The sequence below is a fragment of the Aulonocara sp. 'chitande type north' Nkhata Bay genome, linkage group LG16 (genome assembly GCF_057382095.1).
Source record: "Aulonocara sp. 'chitande type north' Nkhata Bay isolate Kocher_YH1m ecotype deep benthic linkage group LG16, A_spYH_male_GT1.1, whole genome shotgun sequence".
NCBI classification, from domain to species: domain Eukaryota; kingdom Metazoa; phylum Chordata; class Actinopteri; order Cichliformes; family Cichlidae; genus Aulonocara; species Aulonocara sp. 'chitande type north' Nkhata Bay.
Window position 1 is genome coordinate 37,831,963 of NC_141359.1, and position 16,829 is coordinate 37,848,791.

Here is a 16,829-nt window from a genome sequence, read left to right on the forward strand (position 1 = left end):
TTTTACTATTTATCTGTTTGTTTGTAACGTTCTACTTTAGTTCTACTAAATCTTGACGTAAAAACAATACACCCTTATTTCGCGCACACCCTCTGCATTTTGCCTACGCACACACTTCTCTCTCAGACTTCCTCTGTTCACACACCGCCTTGCACTCACTCTACTATCAACTTTCATAGTGTTATTATTATTTAGTATTTTGTACACCTCACACAGAATCATTCAAATCGAGTACTCACAGCATTCACATCACAACCTTCAACTTTCACTTTCAATCCTGCAAGACGCAGAGATGGACATCTCCTTCACCTAACATAAAACTAAATTACCATATCAACATACAATTACTGAAATTCAAACTCAAATACACCGTCTGTTTTAATAAAGTCAAAGAGTAAACAGGTGTACCAAGTGTATGTACTTATGTGTTTTAAACTGAAAGAAAAAGAAACTCAAACTCTTATAACATCACTCATGCCTCTCTCAAATTAAAAACACTTTCAAACTTTAAAACCTCCTACTTTACATCACCAAAGAAATACCTCTCACACCTTTATTCATCATGTCAAAGCTTTCGCCATTTTGCACAACCTGCCACATGTTTAACAAAAAATCGCTGCCCGAGAAGGCTCCCACATATCAAGGTGGTCGTTCTCACAAATTTCCAGCAGACCCTCAAATAAACAAAAACAACGACCCAGGCAGGCTTCCAGTTCAGCCTCCTCAATTTCTATGCACACCGAAAACTCATGGGGAGATTCTTCTGTCTCCCCGTGTCCTACACAATTCACCTCCAAATGATCCCCTACAATTGAAATTTCAGTGTGGAATGACGCAGAGATTAACATTCCCTTATTTATTTACTATATGTAACCTGAATTTTTCTCTCTCTTATCAAATAACAAAGGTTATCTTTAAAATTTGTTATTGAATTACTAATTAAGTTGCTTTTTATGGTATCAATGGTAAACTACCCCTAAAAAGTCCACTTTATTGCGTGTTCATTGAGTTACTTCTATTAAGGCTATTTAACAAGTTCAATTTACACATACTCATTAATCTGTCACGCTTATTAGTGGCTCATGGTTGCTTAAAACCTATGTCTGACTTGACCACAGAGTTAGAGCATCATTCAATCCTCTCAGGATGACCACTCCACTTACTCTGCATCCAGTCAGCTCATGAATTAACAACACTTGCCGACTGTAACCCTTTTATTTTTTGTTTATGCCTTCAAATCCACCTTAAATCTTCTTACCTAAACGTTGGTTTTAAACACAAACAATTCTTATATTCTATTTTGAAACGCTGTCACCATTCATATATTTACAATGTTATTATCTACTAAGCCAGCATTTTAATCGCAGACATTTATCCACATTTGCAAACAATAGTTATAGGGCTGAATAATCACACAAAACCGAAAGCATAGTCCTCTCATGCGCTCTGCATCAGCTGCCTCATTTGCATGCACACACACTCTCCATCTAAAAATGGCAGCAGGCAGTCAGTGCATTACTGACTCGACACACAGAGATCTCTCACACCAAATTTTCTTATTCTATATTACAACGACGTCTTATATTTACAACCACTGTCAGATCTGTCAGCTTTAGCGCCTACCCAATTTCGACAAATTTAAAATAACCGCCCAGCGGATAAACTCCCTGAGTTTTTTGCGACCAATTAACCAGTATCAAGACTTTAACTGTTTCTGGCCTCATCTCTAAAATCCCTAACACAATTTAAAAGCGTCAACCAACCCAAACTTTGCCTGAAGCTCTATTTTTGGCGTTTCACAGCCAAGGCTTACCCTGAAGTTTTAAGTTAAAGTTACATGCCCGAAGTCCAACTTCTTCTGACCAAAAAAGCGCAGACTACCGTTCCAAACGGTAAGGAGACTCTATCTCCTAGTTATTCTGGAGTGCCCCAAGCTCCACAGTGACCAACTGACTATCCCTCTTCGAGGACAATGCCTAAGCGTCCTTGGCATTGGCAAGCGTTACCTCTGAGCACTGCGCTTCCTAGAACCCCCACGGTTCCGTTCTAAGATAATTTATAATACTTTGGAACAACAGTAAAACACCCAACAAAGTGTAAGACTGAAGCAGGTCCAACCTTATAACCAAAAAATAACCAAATTCCCTAAGATACTAAAATCATTGAGCAGTCCAACTGCTTACCACGGTCCTAACCGTATTAAATCCTTTTAGCGGTCCAACCGCATTCAATCATTACCAGCAGTCCAACTGCTTTTAAATCCTCAGTACTGTCATGAGATTCTCATCAAAATCAAAGCAGACATTTACCGGCAACTTTTACTGAATAGACATTTAATTTTATCATCCAATTCAGCACACTTCGGATAAAATCAACAGGCCTGTGCCTACCTCTTTTTAAAGGCGCCTGTCCCCTCAGTTTGGTTGCCGGGTCACGCCTGCCTGTCTGACCACAACGGACCATACATCACCGTCTACACCTCCAATCCTCCCTCCTCAACCACCGGACGAAGCCCCCAAATGTTAAGGTTCACAATTGAGGAGGGAGAGTACAAACCACTCTTGGTCCAGAAGGTCTTGGTCAAACAATGATTTTAATGAACACACGTGTGGGAAGATACTCTGTATGCAGACAGCAAGTAGTCTTCGACTTAATCAAAGCATGAACAGATATTTTATAGCATCAGGGTTTGATTTACTGACGCCCCTTCATGCGTCACAGATACATTTTATACATAGATTTATACAAGATGATCTTCTGGCTTTTACCCCAGAAGATCATCTTCTATTTTCATGGCTGGCCCTTCCTGTCTACCTTTCAGTTCTTGTCTTGTTCCTCTTTTACCGAGACACTTTTGCAGTTACAGCCAGACATGAGTAACCTCTCTCTCCTCTAAATAAATCTAACTCATGTGTGTGTGTCACGACCTCACATGCTCTTTCTCAATTCACCTGTTGCACTTCTGACCTTTCACCAGGACAGAGGCTCACTGAGACTATGTGTCTGTCTTCTACTAAATAAATGTTTTAACCAAGAACCTCTACTAAAACCTTAATATAAAATGATCTGATATATAAGTGTTTTGTAAGCATGTATTGCAATTCCTTCTATGGCTCCAAGTCACTTGCACAATAGATTGTCCGAACATCGCGCCGAACAAAGCTTCCGACCCCCAATTAATTGACCGAGCTCCAACTCTTTAATAAGCACAGATATGCATTGTGTATAAAATAGTCATAACTGCTTAAGGCCTTCTTAAAGCTATCTGTTACATTGTTAAAGCCTCGTCTTAGCCTGCGGCTCAAAATAACTTCCACTTCTGCATACAACTTCCTGTCAGCCTGCAACTCAGTCTTTCTGAAAGAGACACTGTTTAACCCCTGAATGCAATATAAACTCCAGATTATATTATTAATGCAATGGTAATGATGACAATTATTTAACAATAGCAGTAAAATAATTTCCCTGCTCCACAGTAGGAAATGGAAATGACCTGAGATATGAAGATAGAGATTAAAGCTGCAGAACTGCTTACATTAATATCTTTTTTCAATGCACATAAGAAAAGGATCTGATCTGTAACTGTCCATGATTACAAAAAATTTGTTATCTTACTAAATAACACAGAAGTCACTTAGTTTTAAAAATAACAACACTACAAATTGTTTTCCGAATTTTGGTCAGTTTGAAACCATAAATCAGAGGATTCATAATTGGAGGAATGACAAGAAACTCTATTGCTGCAAAGTTTTGAAGGGTCTGAGGCAACTCTTTCGAACCCAGTCGCATATTTATAATGTCCAAAAGCTTTGTCACAGCAAAAGTAAATAATGAGACGAGATGTGGGACACATGTTTGCATGAACTTTGCCCTGTTTTCTATAGACCTGACACATGTTTGAATGATATACAGATAGGACCAAACTATAAAAACACCGTAAAGAAAATAAATACTTATTGTAATATTTGCAGATATAGCATTGATTGCAGTTTGTGCTGGAAAACAAGCGAGTTGAACAATACTCCAGTTCACACAGAAGAGTCTGGAAAGATACGGGCTGCATAACTTCAGTCTGGATGTTAGAAAGGTATTCACAGCCACAATGCAGAAATTTGTGAACCACAAAAACCATGCAAACCTAATGACTCTTTGCTTTGACATGATAGAGTGGTACTTCAGTGGCTGACATATGGCCACATATCTGTCATATGCCATGAGTGCAAGAATCGACAGTTCACCACAGATAAAAGAGTAAACTACCTGATTCTGAATAAGGCAACCGTAATATGAGATGAGATGAACATCAGAGAGGAGATCCCAGAGAAATTTAGGGTAGAAACCTGCTGTTCCATAAAGTGCATTGATGCAAATGACACAGAGCAGAATATACATTGGTTCATGGAGGTTGCTGTGCAAGATGATGATCACAATGAGAGAAACATTTAGCAGGCAAATGATGCAGTAACACAACAAACTGAGGAAAAAGAGAACAAACCTGTGACTGACTGTTTCATTGAAACCTGAAAGAAAAAACATTGTTATTACAGAAACATTATTCATTGTGATTGAGAGAAGTGAAGCCTAGTCTCTCACATCTGGTCTCCTTTCTTCACTCTTCTCTGTCTAGTTTTGTCTACAGCAACATGTGAGCTGGGATTTCAAACCAGTCAACCAATGATCTGGAAAAAATCACAGGGGATTTAATATGCTGCATATACTAAACATCTCCTTCTGAATTTATAAGTTCGCTCACAAAGAAATGGATAGTGTGTTCTTATGATACTTTTATTTTATGGAGAGAAACAGAATATGAACCAAACAAAAGAAAAACACATTACATAAAAGTTATAAACTAATTTGCATGTAACTGAGTGAAATAAGTATTTGATCCCCAACAACCCAGACAGAACTCCAGCTCTCACAGATTGGCTGTGTGTGGCATTGCAGATTACAATCAGTCAATCAATTACAGATACTCCTGGGCCCTGTTTCAGGAAGCCGGTTTGGAAAACTCAGAGTGAAAAACGACACTCACGGTTGAGTAACCCCGAACTGTCCAACTCGGAATATTCCGTTTCAGAAAGGCTGATAACAATTAGTTCAGTCAACGCGGAGTTGCTTTAACCCCAAGTGAAGCGCGCGGACGAGGATACATAAAGCCCTGATAAGCGGAGCACAGATTAAGCGAGTCACCATGGAGACGGAGGGAAAGAAGGCGCGGTCAATGTATATCACAGCGCTTGAGGCCGAAATTCTGATGGCAGCATATGCCGATAACATGCAAATTTTGCGGAAAAAAGTAACACAGCCACAGCTGCAAAAGACAGGGAGCATGCATGGCAAAACATAGCCGACAGAGTCAATGCGTGAGTGTTAATTTAAACATTGATCGAGGGATTTCCACCCATTTAACACGTTATTTTATCATATGTTATTTTATCATATGTTATTTATTTGTTATTTTATACATTTTATTTTGTGATGTGATGTGAGCGCAGGTGCAACCCAACAGGCCCCAAACGTGCCTGGCAGCAAGTAAAAATGAAATATAAAAATATAGTCCAAACAGGTAAGGTGTAATTGTATTATGAGCCATAGTGCTTGGTCTGTTTGTCCCATGTAAATCAATTGCAGTTAGAGGCTACATTAATTTTCTTTCTGTAAGCACTTATTGAAATTATCTGAGCACATTACAAGTACATATTTGCTTACTCTGTATGCTCAAATGTGGCCCGTTATAGCCAACAGAAAAAAAGCGGAGGCCCGAAAAACAGGTGGGGGTCCTCCACCACCACCACTCACAGAGGCTGAGCAGTTGGCCCTCAGCCAAAACAGTGGGCGCCCTGTGGCCGAAGGCATCTCTGCGGGGACATCCTCTGAGGCAATAACCCCGCAAGACACAAGTGCCTACATAGGGGGTAAATTCTAAATAATACATGATGTGCATACATCCTTTCTTCACAGTCACCTTTGCAGTGCGACACATTCATTTGATAAACTCTTTACCATAATGGATTATTTTGTAGTGAAGTTATTTTCCTACTGATTTTGCCTTCCCTCAGCCTTGGTTGTCTTTGAGAGCATAATGACAATGAAGTGTAAGGTGATTGGTATGTTTGTTAATTGCCATTTGGTCCCTTGTAAGTTATAAGTGACCTGTATAAACCTCATATTCTATCAGTTGATGGTGATGGTGTACTGCATCTGGTGCAGCCTCCTGTTGAGCCAGACCAACATGCAGTTGTGAGTAATACTCCACAGATTATATGAGTTTACAGTAGAACAGCAATGTTGTCTATTTCTTTACTACAGGAAAATAATGAAGAAACATTGACAGCTGTTACAGAGGAGGAAGCAACAGAGACACTTTATGAGGTTTACATCTTTTAATACTTTGTGTACAGGAAATACAGGTGACCAATAAAGCCAGTTGAACAAAAAATCTGTTTATTCTTCTTTCAACATGTTGAGGTGATGGGTCAAAAGAAATGATTGTGACATATGGTGTCTCTGACTGCGCTTCCATCTTGTATGTCCGTGGGAGGGTCAGGATGTTCATGGTTTGGATCACTGCTGATGTTTGGTTCAGAAGGACAGTGTTCTCCTCTAATTGTGGCAATGTTGTGAAGAATCACACATGCCACAATAATGTCACATGCCCTTTCTGGGGTGACCCTGAGTCTTTGCAGGCACTGGAACCGGGCCTTAAGCATTCCGATAGTCATTTCAATTCTGGCTCTTGTCCTGCAATTAGCCAGATTATATCGCTGCTGTGGGCCCGGTTCAGGGTCAGGGTAAGGGGTAAGCAAATAGGGTAAACATGGATACCCCCTATCACCAAGCAAGTAGCCAGTGAAGTCTCCTAAGACAGAAGGGTACACTTCAGTTCAAATGTCCCTGAAGCAATTGGTCTTTATATATTTTAAAGTATTCTCAACTCACCATGTCCAAATTTTGTGCTCAGTGTACATTCACGGAATATTTGTGAGTCATGGACAGAGCCTGGCCACTTGGCTTCCACATTTGTGATAATGTTGGCAGCATCACATATGATCTTCACAGTGCAGAGAACACAAATTAGCATCCATTACTATAATGAAATAATTTGTTAGTTTGAAATGCTACAGGGAACTATGTACCTGTACATTAATGCTGTGGAAAGACTTCCTGTTCACATAGTCTCCTTCATTTACTGAAGGAGCAATGATTGGAATGTGAGTGCCATCTATACAGCCAATCACGCCTGGGAACCCTGAAAATAAATGTGCAATTTAAGTAGTAGTCCAAGTATCACCACATCATAAATTAAGTTTCGTTCATCCTGATACCTGCAATTTTGTGGCATCCCTCTTTGATAAATCTTGTGGGTCTGTGACCGGGGAACACCACAGACGAGTACAGGAGACGTTTCAGTGCAACTGTAACATTCCTGACTGCCCGACAGACGGTAGCCTTGGAAACGTGCTCAGCGTCACCAATATTATACAGAAAGCTCCCGTTTGCAAGAAACCGAAGTGCAATACAAATAATATGCAATGAACTGAGAGCATGTCCGCGATGTGTCACATGCGTAATATATGGCCTGAGGATGTTATCCAAATAAATTATAGATTGTGCTGAGAAACGGTAACGTTCGCACAGAAAATCATCAGGAAATGATAAAATGTCCAAACGCGCTCTGATCACTCTCTCCCGGCGGAGAGCTCTGCGGAGAATTTGGGCTTCACGATCTACTGGCTCTTCAAGGAAGTGGCACGCCATGTCCGACACTTCCTACTGTCAGGTTTCCGACAAAGGGGCGGAGACAGTCAGGGTTAGTTGTAGTAAACCTGCTAGGGGGCAGGTTAGCTTCACGGAGTGTGTCGTCATAGTGACTCACTGAGGCTTCATCTGAACTCGCTTTGTGAAACCGAAAACCCAGAGTTTTCGTTAACTCAGGGTATACTTACTCAGTTTTTCCACTAAACCGGCTTCCTGAAACAGGGCCCTGATCTCAACTCATTATGTACATAAAGCATACCAGTCCACAGAATCAATTTCTCCTATTTGGATTTCTCACCCAGTAGCGGTTTTAGATACGGGCGACACGGGCGTTTGCCCGGGGCGGCATCGTGGTGGGGGGCGGCATCACGGGCATCGGCAAAAAAAAAAAAAAAATGCTCGTACTCATGCTGCCCCGACGTCATGCCAGCGCATATTGTGAATGGCATAGGCATCGATCGGTTTTCTATCGCCCATTTGCTGGGAGTAAGGGCGCCCTCCGTTTGCGAGGTGCGCCTGCTGCTTGCTGCACAGGGAGGAGAGGGCGGGGCGGCATCTAATAACCAACTCGCAAAATAAAACAAAATAAAAACAAACACAACAAACACAAAAACACCAGACATCATGATACAGACTTATAATTTGCACCGATGTTTTTTTGAAATTCTATACCCGAAAAGTGAGCGTGAGAGCCCTCGGTGCGCCTGCTCGCTGCTGAAGTCAAAGTAAACTTTATTGTCATCTCCGCTACATACAGTGCAGTATATATATAGAGAGACAAGACGACAAGGCTCCAGTTACAGCAGTGCAAGTAAACAAACAATAAATATAAGAAGAGTAAGAAAATAAATATACCAGTGTTCACCCAGGGCGCCAAACAGGCTAGGACCGCCACTGTTCTCACCACTATGTCAAAGACCAAAGAGCTGTGAAATTACATTAGAGACAAGACTGTAGACCTGCACATGGTTGGATTAGGCAACCACACCATCAAGAAGAAGCTTAATGTGAAGGTAACAACTGTTGGTGCTATTTTTCTTAAATGGAAGAAATATAAAATGACCATCAATTGCCCCATGCAAGATCTTACCTCATGGGGTGAGGATGATCATAACAAAGGTGGTGGATCAGCCTAAAACTCCACAGGAGGATGTTGATGACCCGAAATGAGTTGAAACCACAGCCACAACCACTGCCATAGCAGACTGAAATCTTGCATAAACCACATGTACAGGGCTGTTTTAAGTTTGCCAGTGAACACCTAAATGACTTTGAGAAGGCTTAGGAGAAAGTGCTGTGGACAGAGGAAACCAAAATGGAGCTCTTTGGAATCAACTTGTTTTTCCAGGAAGAGAAAGGTCTTCTTTTCCTTTTCCTTTTTGATAAGTTATAAAGTAAAACAGTAAATTCAATCATTTTATGCTCACTTTCTATTACATTTTTCTTAAGGCAAGTAAAGGTTTGATGGTAACTGTAATGAACAAGATTAATATGACTATCAAGTCTTTAGAAATTCATAAAAATGTCATTTGCTTCAAATGTAACACCACAACAAATATTATTTCAAATGTCAGTTTGAAGCTGTAAATGGGAGGTATGACAAACCAGCAAAGGTTAACGTTTAATTAGGTAGAAAAAAAGAAAAGCGACATTACTGTAAATAATCAGATGGACAAGGTTGTTCCAAGTCTTGATGACTGGCAATATTTCAAAAGAAAAACAGAAATCAGTGAAGTAATCACTGAAGAAAACAGTTCACGGTGCATACGGCTTACTTCAAGGTAATACAGAAAAAATATGGAGTTCTTTGTTTAGAATAAGAAAAAAATGACTTATGGAAACCCACAAAAACTACACTGTAAAAAAACAATCCTAAAAAAAACAGTAATATTCCAGCAGCTGGGGCACCAAATTAATCCCATAAAATAACAGAAAATAACTTTCTCATAAAAATACGTTTATTTTCAGTAATGACACTACAGTTTGTTGCCCTAATTTTACATGTGATTTTGCCTTTTTCAAGTGCTTTTAAACATTAAATTAGGAACATTTTAATGTGAGTAAACAATGAAATTACCTATAAACAACGTCAATGAATGCGGCAATATGAATAATAATACTTAAATGTACAGAAATATACAGTTAACAGTTGGTTTAAATAATAATAATAATGATGGATTGCATTTATATAGTGCTTTTCGAGACCCTCAAAGCGCTTTACAATTCCACTATTCATTCACTCTCACATTCACACACTGGTGGAGGCAGCTACAGTTGTAGCCACAGCTGCCCTGGGGCAGACTGACAGAAGCGAGGCTGCCATATCGCGCCATCGGCCCCTCTGGCCAACACCAGTAGGTGGTAGGTGAAGTCAGTAGCGGTTTTTGATACGGGCGACGTGGTGGGGGGCGGCATCACGGGCATCGGCAAAAAAAAAATAAATAAAAAATTGCTCGTACTCATGCTGCCCCGACATCAGCCAGCGCATATTGGGAATGGCATAGGCACTGATCGCTTTTCTGTCGCCTATTTGCTGGGAGTAAATATCAATAACAATTGAAAATTTATAATTTACAGTTTGATGATTTAAAGTCTCACACACAGCCCGTCAAAAGGGGAGAGGACCAGCTGCTTCCAAATAGAGCACATTTCATTCATAATGATGTAAATCCAAGCCCATTATGTATTCATGATTTGAATCCTGGGTTGTGTGAAATCCCAGAAATAAACTGTGGACAAAGTGAATCTGTGAACTAAGGTGTAGGTCTATTAGGTTATGTTGTGGTGATCCTCGGGTTGAGGGGTTTGTGTTCATACTGGAGTGCAAAATGAAAACCAGTGGAAGATGGACAAGAAAAGTTCAAAGCCATCAGGTGCTCAGTTTAGAAAAAAGAGAAAAGAAGAGGAGGAGAAACGAGCAAAAGATGCAGGTAAGCAGATGTGTCGTTGGATAATGGCAGCTCATCCTGAAACAATCAGAGTCAGAATCAGAATAGTTTATTAATCCCTAAGGAAATAATGTGGATTACAGTTGCTCCAAAAAGAAATGGTAAAAATAGTAACAGTAACAGACTAAACTCCAAACAGTACATTATGTTACAGATTTTAATGTTAATTAGTCATTTTCAATTTGTCCTGTTCTCATTGTATGACAAATTATGATGGCTGTTTGGTAGCTGTTTGCATTCAATGCATACTCTCTCTCTTTATATGTGTGTGTGTTTCTCTGGCGAAATTCAGTATGGTTCCGACAACAGTTTTATGTTAATGTATAATCCTTAATATGTTTTATGTGTGTGGGGCGCCAGAGGGAGTGTTCACCCGGGGCGCCAAACAGGCTAGGACCGCCACTGGGTGAAGTGTCTTGTCCAAGGACACAAAGACCGAGAGTGTCCGAGCCAGGGCTCGAACCGGCAACCTTCTGAGTACAAGGCGAATTGCCAACTCTTGAGCCACGATCGCCCTAAACAACAATAATAATAATTGTCATTTGATGTAAAAAAAAGTTTATAAGAATCATTTTATATATTTTCCATAGCATTACATTTGAATTTAACAGTTCAATCTTTCAAATAATGGACAGATATTTATGAAATTATGATACATTTGTGAATGTATTTTAACAATCTAAATATGCTCATGTAAGAAAATTATGTTTTATTACATTTACAGTGATTTTACGTTAATTTACATTTGAAATGTAAAATCACAGTCTATTTATGTGAATTTAATGATATTCTGGAAAAACAGTACAAAACTGTAAAATACACAGTAAAATATTTTATATTACAATTTTTTTTACAGTGTAACAAAGGCACAGCACAGAAAAGAGGTTGGAACTAATAAAGCAGAAATACTTTGCTACTCTAGAATTTACAGGTATCTACATCTTTTTACTTTTCTTCCCTACATTTTAACGCAAATATCTGTCTTTTTCACTCCTTACATTTTAAAACAGACTCATTGCTTTTGGTTTAACACATTTAATTAATGTTTTTTTCTTTTTTTGCACACTGGACACTGCAAATGAACCCGAACAGGTAAAATATAAAAAAAAAACCCTTTCAACTAACCAGACTTGCCAAGTGTAATGAGAAGACAGGACAGTTGTGGGTTTACATTTATTTTGACCTTCAAAAATACATTTAGTGCAAAAATCTTGGAAATGGAAGTAATCTTAGATATACACGAAATATTCCAACTTTCTAACTAATTACACTAGAGGTGTCAACAAGGCCCAGGAGCCGAATTTGGCCCAGCAAAGTAAGAAAAAACAAGTTACAGAAAGCCTTAGAAAACTATACTAACTATAAGTGCGAAACTGAGCTGTGCAATGTGCATATGGCCTGAGGGATGTAACAGTGGGTTATATCACAGTGTTCAGAGTAACAGCCTGCTTGAAGAAACTGTCTTTGCGTGGCTTGTTTTACTAAACAGCGGCAGAGCCTCCTGAATGCAGCAGTTTGAACAGTTCGTGTCCGGGACGTGAGCGGTCTGCAGAGATTTCCTAACACTGGACCTCTACAGGTCCTGGATGGAGGCAAGATCAGCACTGATGATCAGCTCTGCAGATCTGATTGCCTGTTGCAGTCTGGCCCAGTGACTGATGTCCACAGAACAGACTACATGATAGCAATATGGAAGATGACCAGCAGCTCCTGTGGCAGGTTGTAGTTCCTGAGGCAACTTAGGGCCTTCTTCTGGAAAGAGTTTATATGCAAGGATCACTTCAGATCGTGTGGAAAGGTGGATCCTAGGAATCTGAAGGGAACCACAGTAGCTACTGTATTGTTAAGCATCAGAAAAATCTGACTTAAGGATCAGACCAATGATGGTGGTGTCATCAGCGAACTTAAGGAGTTTCACATATGGGACAAGAACAGCAGGGAGAGAACACACCTGTGGGGGAGGCTGGTGAGGGTAGTTTGTGTGTGGGATGTGGAGCTTCTTGGACTCACCTACTGCTGGGAAATGAGCTACCAGAAATTTTTTTTTTTGCAAATTTTACACATTTATTTCTTACTATTTAACAGATTTCTAAATTTTGTCATGTAGAAAAACTGATTTGCACTGTACATCTTTAGCTTCAACTTTCAATCCTTCAAACAATGGAAAAGCCATTTAATTGTACAAGTGTTAAGTAAAAACAGACTTTCATGTTTGATTAAGCAGAAATTCTAAAACTGGTCCAGTTGCTAAAACCTCTGACTGTTTCAATAAGTGTTAAAGAAAAAGAGGATAAAACTGAGAAAACTACTAAAACTGCTTCACATCCATGTGGTTGTGGATCAGATTTATAAGACAGCATAATATCAAAATAGATTGACACTCTGATAGTGCTGCCACATCTAAAACAGTTTGTCTTTTAATCCTTTTCACATGTGCAGTCTCCACGGTGCCTGTTATTTCCTTGAACGGTAATGAGAAGAAAGAGAGTGAAATTTACAGCCTTTCTACATATCAGTGTTTTTTTGGTAATTAGGCAGGTGACCATCAAAAATACATTTAGTGCAAAGACATATACAAAATGTAAATCATCTGGGAAATGCAGATAAATAATAAAACGTCATATCCGCTCACATCAATAGACATGTTTTCAGACAACTCCAAATAAAACACAAATTTCAGTAAAAATTAAACATTTTTTTGGACTTATTTTAAAATGGATGTCAAACAATGGGTGTGACACTTAGCTGTGTGTGAAACTATTTTCTGATCGAATAAAACAAAAATTAGTTCTTTTTAAAATAACAACACTATACAATTTTTTTCGAATTTTGGTCAGTTTGAAACCGTAAATCAGAGGATTCATAATAGGAGGAATGACAAGAAACTCTAATGCTACAAAGTTTTGAAGGGTCTGAGGCAACTCTTTCGAACCCAGTCGCAGACTTATAATATCAGTAAGTACTGCCACAACAAAAGTAAATAATGAGACGAGATGTGGGACACATGTTTGCATGAACTTTGCTCTGTTTTCTATAGACTTTACACATGTTTGAATGATATACATATAGGACCAAACTATAAAAACACCATGAAGCAAATAAATAATTATTATAATATTTGCAAATATTCCATTAACTATAGTTTGTGCTGGAAAACAAGCGAGTTGGACAATACTCCAGTTCATACAGAAGAGTCTGGAAAGATACGGGCTGCATAACTTCAGTCTGGATGTTAGAAAAGCATGCACAGCCATAATGCAGAAAGTTGTGAACCACAAAAACCATGCAAACCTTATGACTCTTTGCTTTGTCATGATAGAGTGGTACTTCAGTGGCTGACATATGGCCACATATCTGTCATATGCCATGAGTGCAAGAATCGACAGTTCACCACAGACAAAAGAATAAATCACCTGAGTCTGAATAAGGCAACCGTAATATGAGATGAGATGAACATCAGAGAGGAGATCCCAGAGAAATCTGGGAAAGAAACCTGCTGTTCCATAAAGTGCATTGATGCAAAAGACACAGAGCAGAATATACATTGATTCATGGAGGTTGCTGTCCAAGATGATGATCACAATGAGAGAAACATTGACGAGGCAAATGATGCAGTAACACAACAAACTGAGGAAAAAGAGAACAAACCTGTGACTGACTGTTTCATTGAAACCTGAAAGAAAAAACATTGTTATTACAGAAACATTATTCATTGTGATTGAGAGATCTAAGTGAAGCCTAGTCGCTCACTGTATCTGTTCTCCTCTCTCCTCTATCAGGTACAGATAACAGCAACACGTGAGCTGGGATTTCAAACCAGCCAATCATTGATCTGGAATGAAAGCTCACAGCTTTGGAAAATCACAGGGGATTTAATATGTATCATGTACTTAACACATAATAAAACAAACCTGCAGGTTCTTGAAAAAGAAATATTAAAACGTTTTACAACTTTATTAAAAAAAATGCTTTCTTCATAATACTGTTAGGAATTTTTTACATTTATGCCAATTAAACATAATTGTCCAGGGCTTGTTGTGGTTTTCTTCTGTTTTTCGTTTGTAGTCTTTCGTAGTCCAGTCAGATCATTGTTGCTTCAGTGATAATGATCAGGCTCTCTGACGTTTGCTGAAGTCACTAGTAAGACAGTAAGAAGTTCTTGTGAATGTTGCTTTGTCTTTGCCTCTTAGTAACTCTGTGGAAAAAAGAATTGTTTGCACCTGTTACCTGCTACTTACCTGTTACTCTGCCGCCTGCTCACTCTCTACCTTTCCTATTCCACAATGGAAAGAATCCATCCCAGGTACCTCTCCAATTTTCTGCAGAGTGATGTAACCTTATCGTTGCACCACGATCACCCCCTTTTCCTCCAGCCCAGAAAAGAGTAAATCAAAGTTTTTTTTGTGTAAAACCATGGTCTCAGAGATCAGGTTGTAAATTCTGAGTTGCTGCAGGAACCACAACCTCTGCTGGGCCTTCTTCTGGATAGAGTCTATATGTGGGGACCACTTCAGATCGTGTGGAAAGGTGGATCCTAGGAATCTGAAGTGATCCACGGTAAGTACTCTATTTTTAAGGATAGTTAGGGTGAGTCTGAAGGTTCACTGTCACCTCCACAGTCGGGTCCAGATGGTTCTGACTGCAACAGTGGAACAGCTGGTCCACCTCCTGTCTGTACGTGGACTCGTCTTCATTGTGGATCAGACCAGTGATTACCAGTTTGCAAATCATGCGAACAGATCCACAGAAGATGCCATCAATGTAGCTCTCCACTCTGTGCTGAGCCACCAGGAGCAGCGGCAAAGCTACGTCAGAAAGCTCTTTGTGGGTGTTCTCAGAATCTCATCTCCACTTTGTGGTTCTGTTGGCTTCATCAGGTGATGGCCTTCTGCTCGCTTTGGAATGGTTCACAGCTGAGTGTGAAGCAGTGGCAATGAGAATCAGCACCTCCAAATCTGAGGCCATGGTCCTCAGCCGGAAAAGGGTGGAGGGCCAACTTCAGGTCAGGGACGAGTTCCTGCCCCAAGTTTAAGTATCTCGGGGTCTTGTTCATGAGTGACGAGAGACGGGAGATCGACAGACGGATTGGTGCTGCGGCTGCAGTGATATGGATGCAATACCAGTGTGTTGTGGTGAAGAGAGAGCTGAGTGTAAAAGCGAAACTCTTAATTTACTGGTCGATCTACGTCCTTCCCCTCCCCTATGGTCATGAGCTGTGGGTAGTGACCGAGATTGCGGATACAAGCGGCAGAAATGGGCTTCCTCTGAAGGGTGGCTGGCCTCTCCCTTAGAGATAGGGTGAGAAGTTCAGTCTTCCGGGAGGGGCTCAGAGTAGAGCAGCTGCTCCTCCACATTGAATAGAGCCAGTTGAGGTTGTTCAGGCATCCTGAGCACCTCCTGAATGAGGTGTTTCGGGCATGTCCCACCAGGAGGAGGCCCCGAGGCAGACCTGGGACATGCTAGAGAGATTTTATCTCTCAGCTGGCTTGGGAATGCCTTGGTGTTCCCCCAGACAAGTTGGAGGAGTTGGCTGAGTAGAGGGTGGTCTGAGCTTCTCTGCTAGGGCTGCGGCCCCTGTGACCCAGCCCCGGATAAGCAGATGGATGGATGGATGTTCTTTGTGGATTACAGCTCAGCTTTCTATACAATCATCCTGGATATCCTCTTCACCAAACTGGTCACTCTTGGCCTTTGACTTTCTCACCAACCGGCCCCAGACTGTAAGACTTGACCCCTATCTCTCCTCCACTCGCATGCTGAGCACTGGCTCCCCACAAGGCTGTGTGCTGAGCCCCCTCCTGTATTGTCTCTAGACCTAAGACTGCAGTTCGACCCACAACAACAACATCATCATCAAGTTTGCTGAAGACACCACATTAGTCAGACTTATCTCAAAGGGAGACGAGGCAGACTACAGAGAGGAAGTCCTGAAGTTGACATCATGGTGTTCAGAGAAAAAACTAGCACTGACCACTATGGAAACCAAAGAGATCATTGTCGACTTCAGGTGGCACAGCACTGACTTAGGCCCCCGATACATCAACAGTGATGGTTGGAGAGGGTCCACACCTTCCGGTTTTCCAAGAAGCACAAACTGGACTCCAACCTGCTGCTGATCTT

At 40.4% G+C, this 16,829-nt stretch overlaps 2 protein-coding genes across 2 annotated transcripts; both read right to left on the reverse strand.

The window, feature by feature from the left end:
• Positions 1 to 3,630: 3,630 nt before the first annotated feature.
• On the reverse strand, positions 3,631 to 4,560 carry LOC147312052 (olfactory receptor 5F1-like). The gene has a single exon (XM_086266340.1). It carries the CDS (start codon positions 4,558 to 4,560, stop codon positions 3,631 to 3,633), a length of 930 nt encoding a protein of 309 aa, XP_086122466.1.
• Positions 4,561 to 13,450: 8,890 nt separating this feature from the next.
• On the reverse strand, positions 13,451 to 14,435 carry LOC147312053 (olfactory receptor 2K2-like). Its single transcript, XM_086266228.1, has one exon. The coding sequence runs from the start codon at positions 14,420 to 14,422 to the stop codon at positions 13,451 to 13,453; it is 972 nt and encodes a 323-aa protein (XP_086122354.1). The 5' UTR covers positions 14,423 to 14,435.
• Positions 14,436 to 16,829: the final 2,394 nt, after the last annotated feature.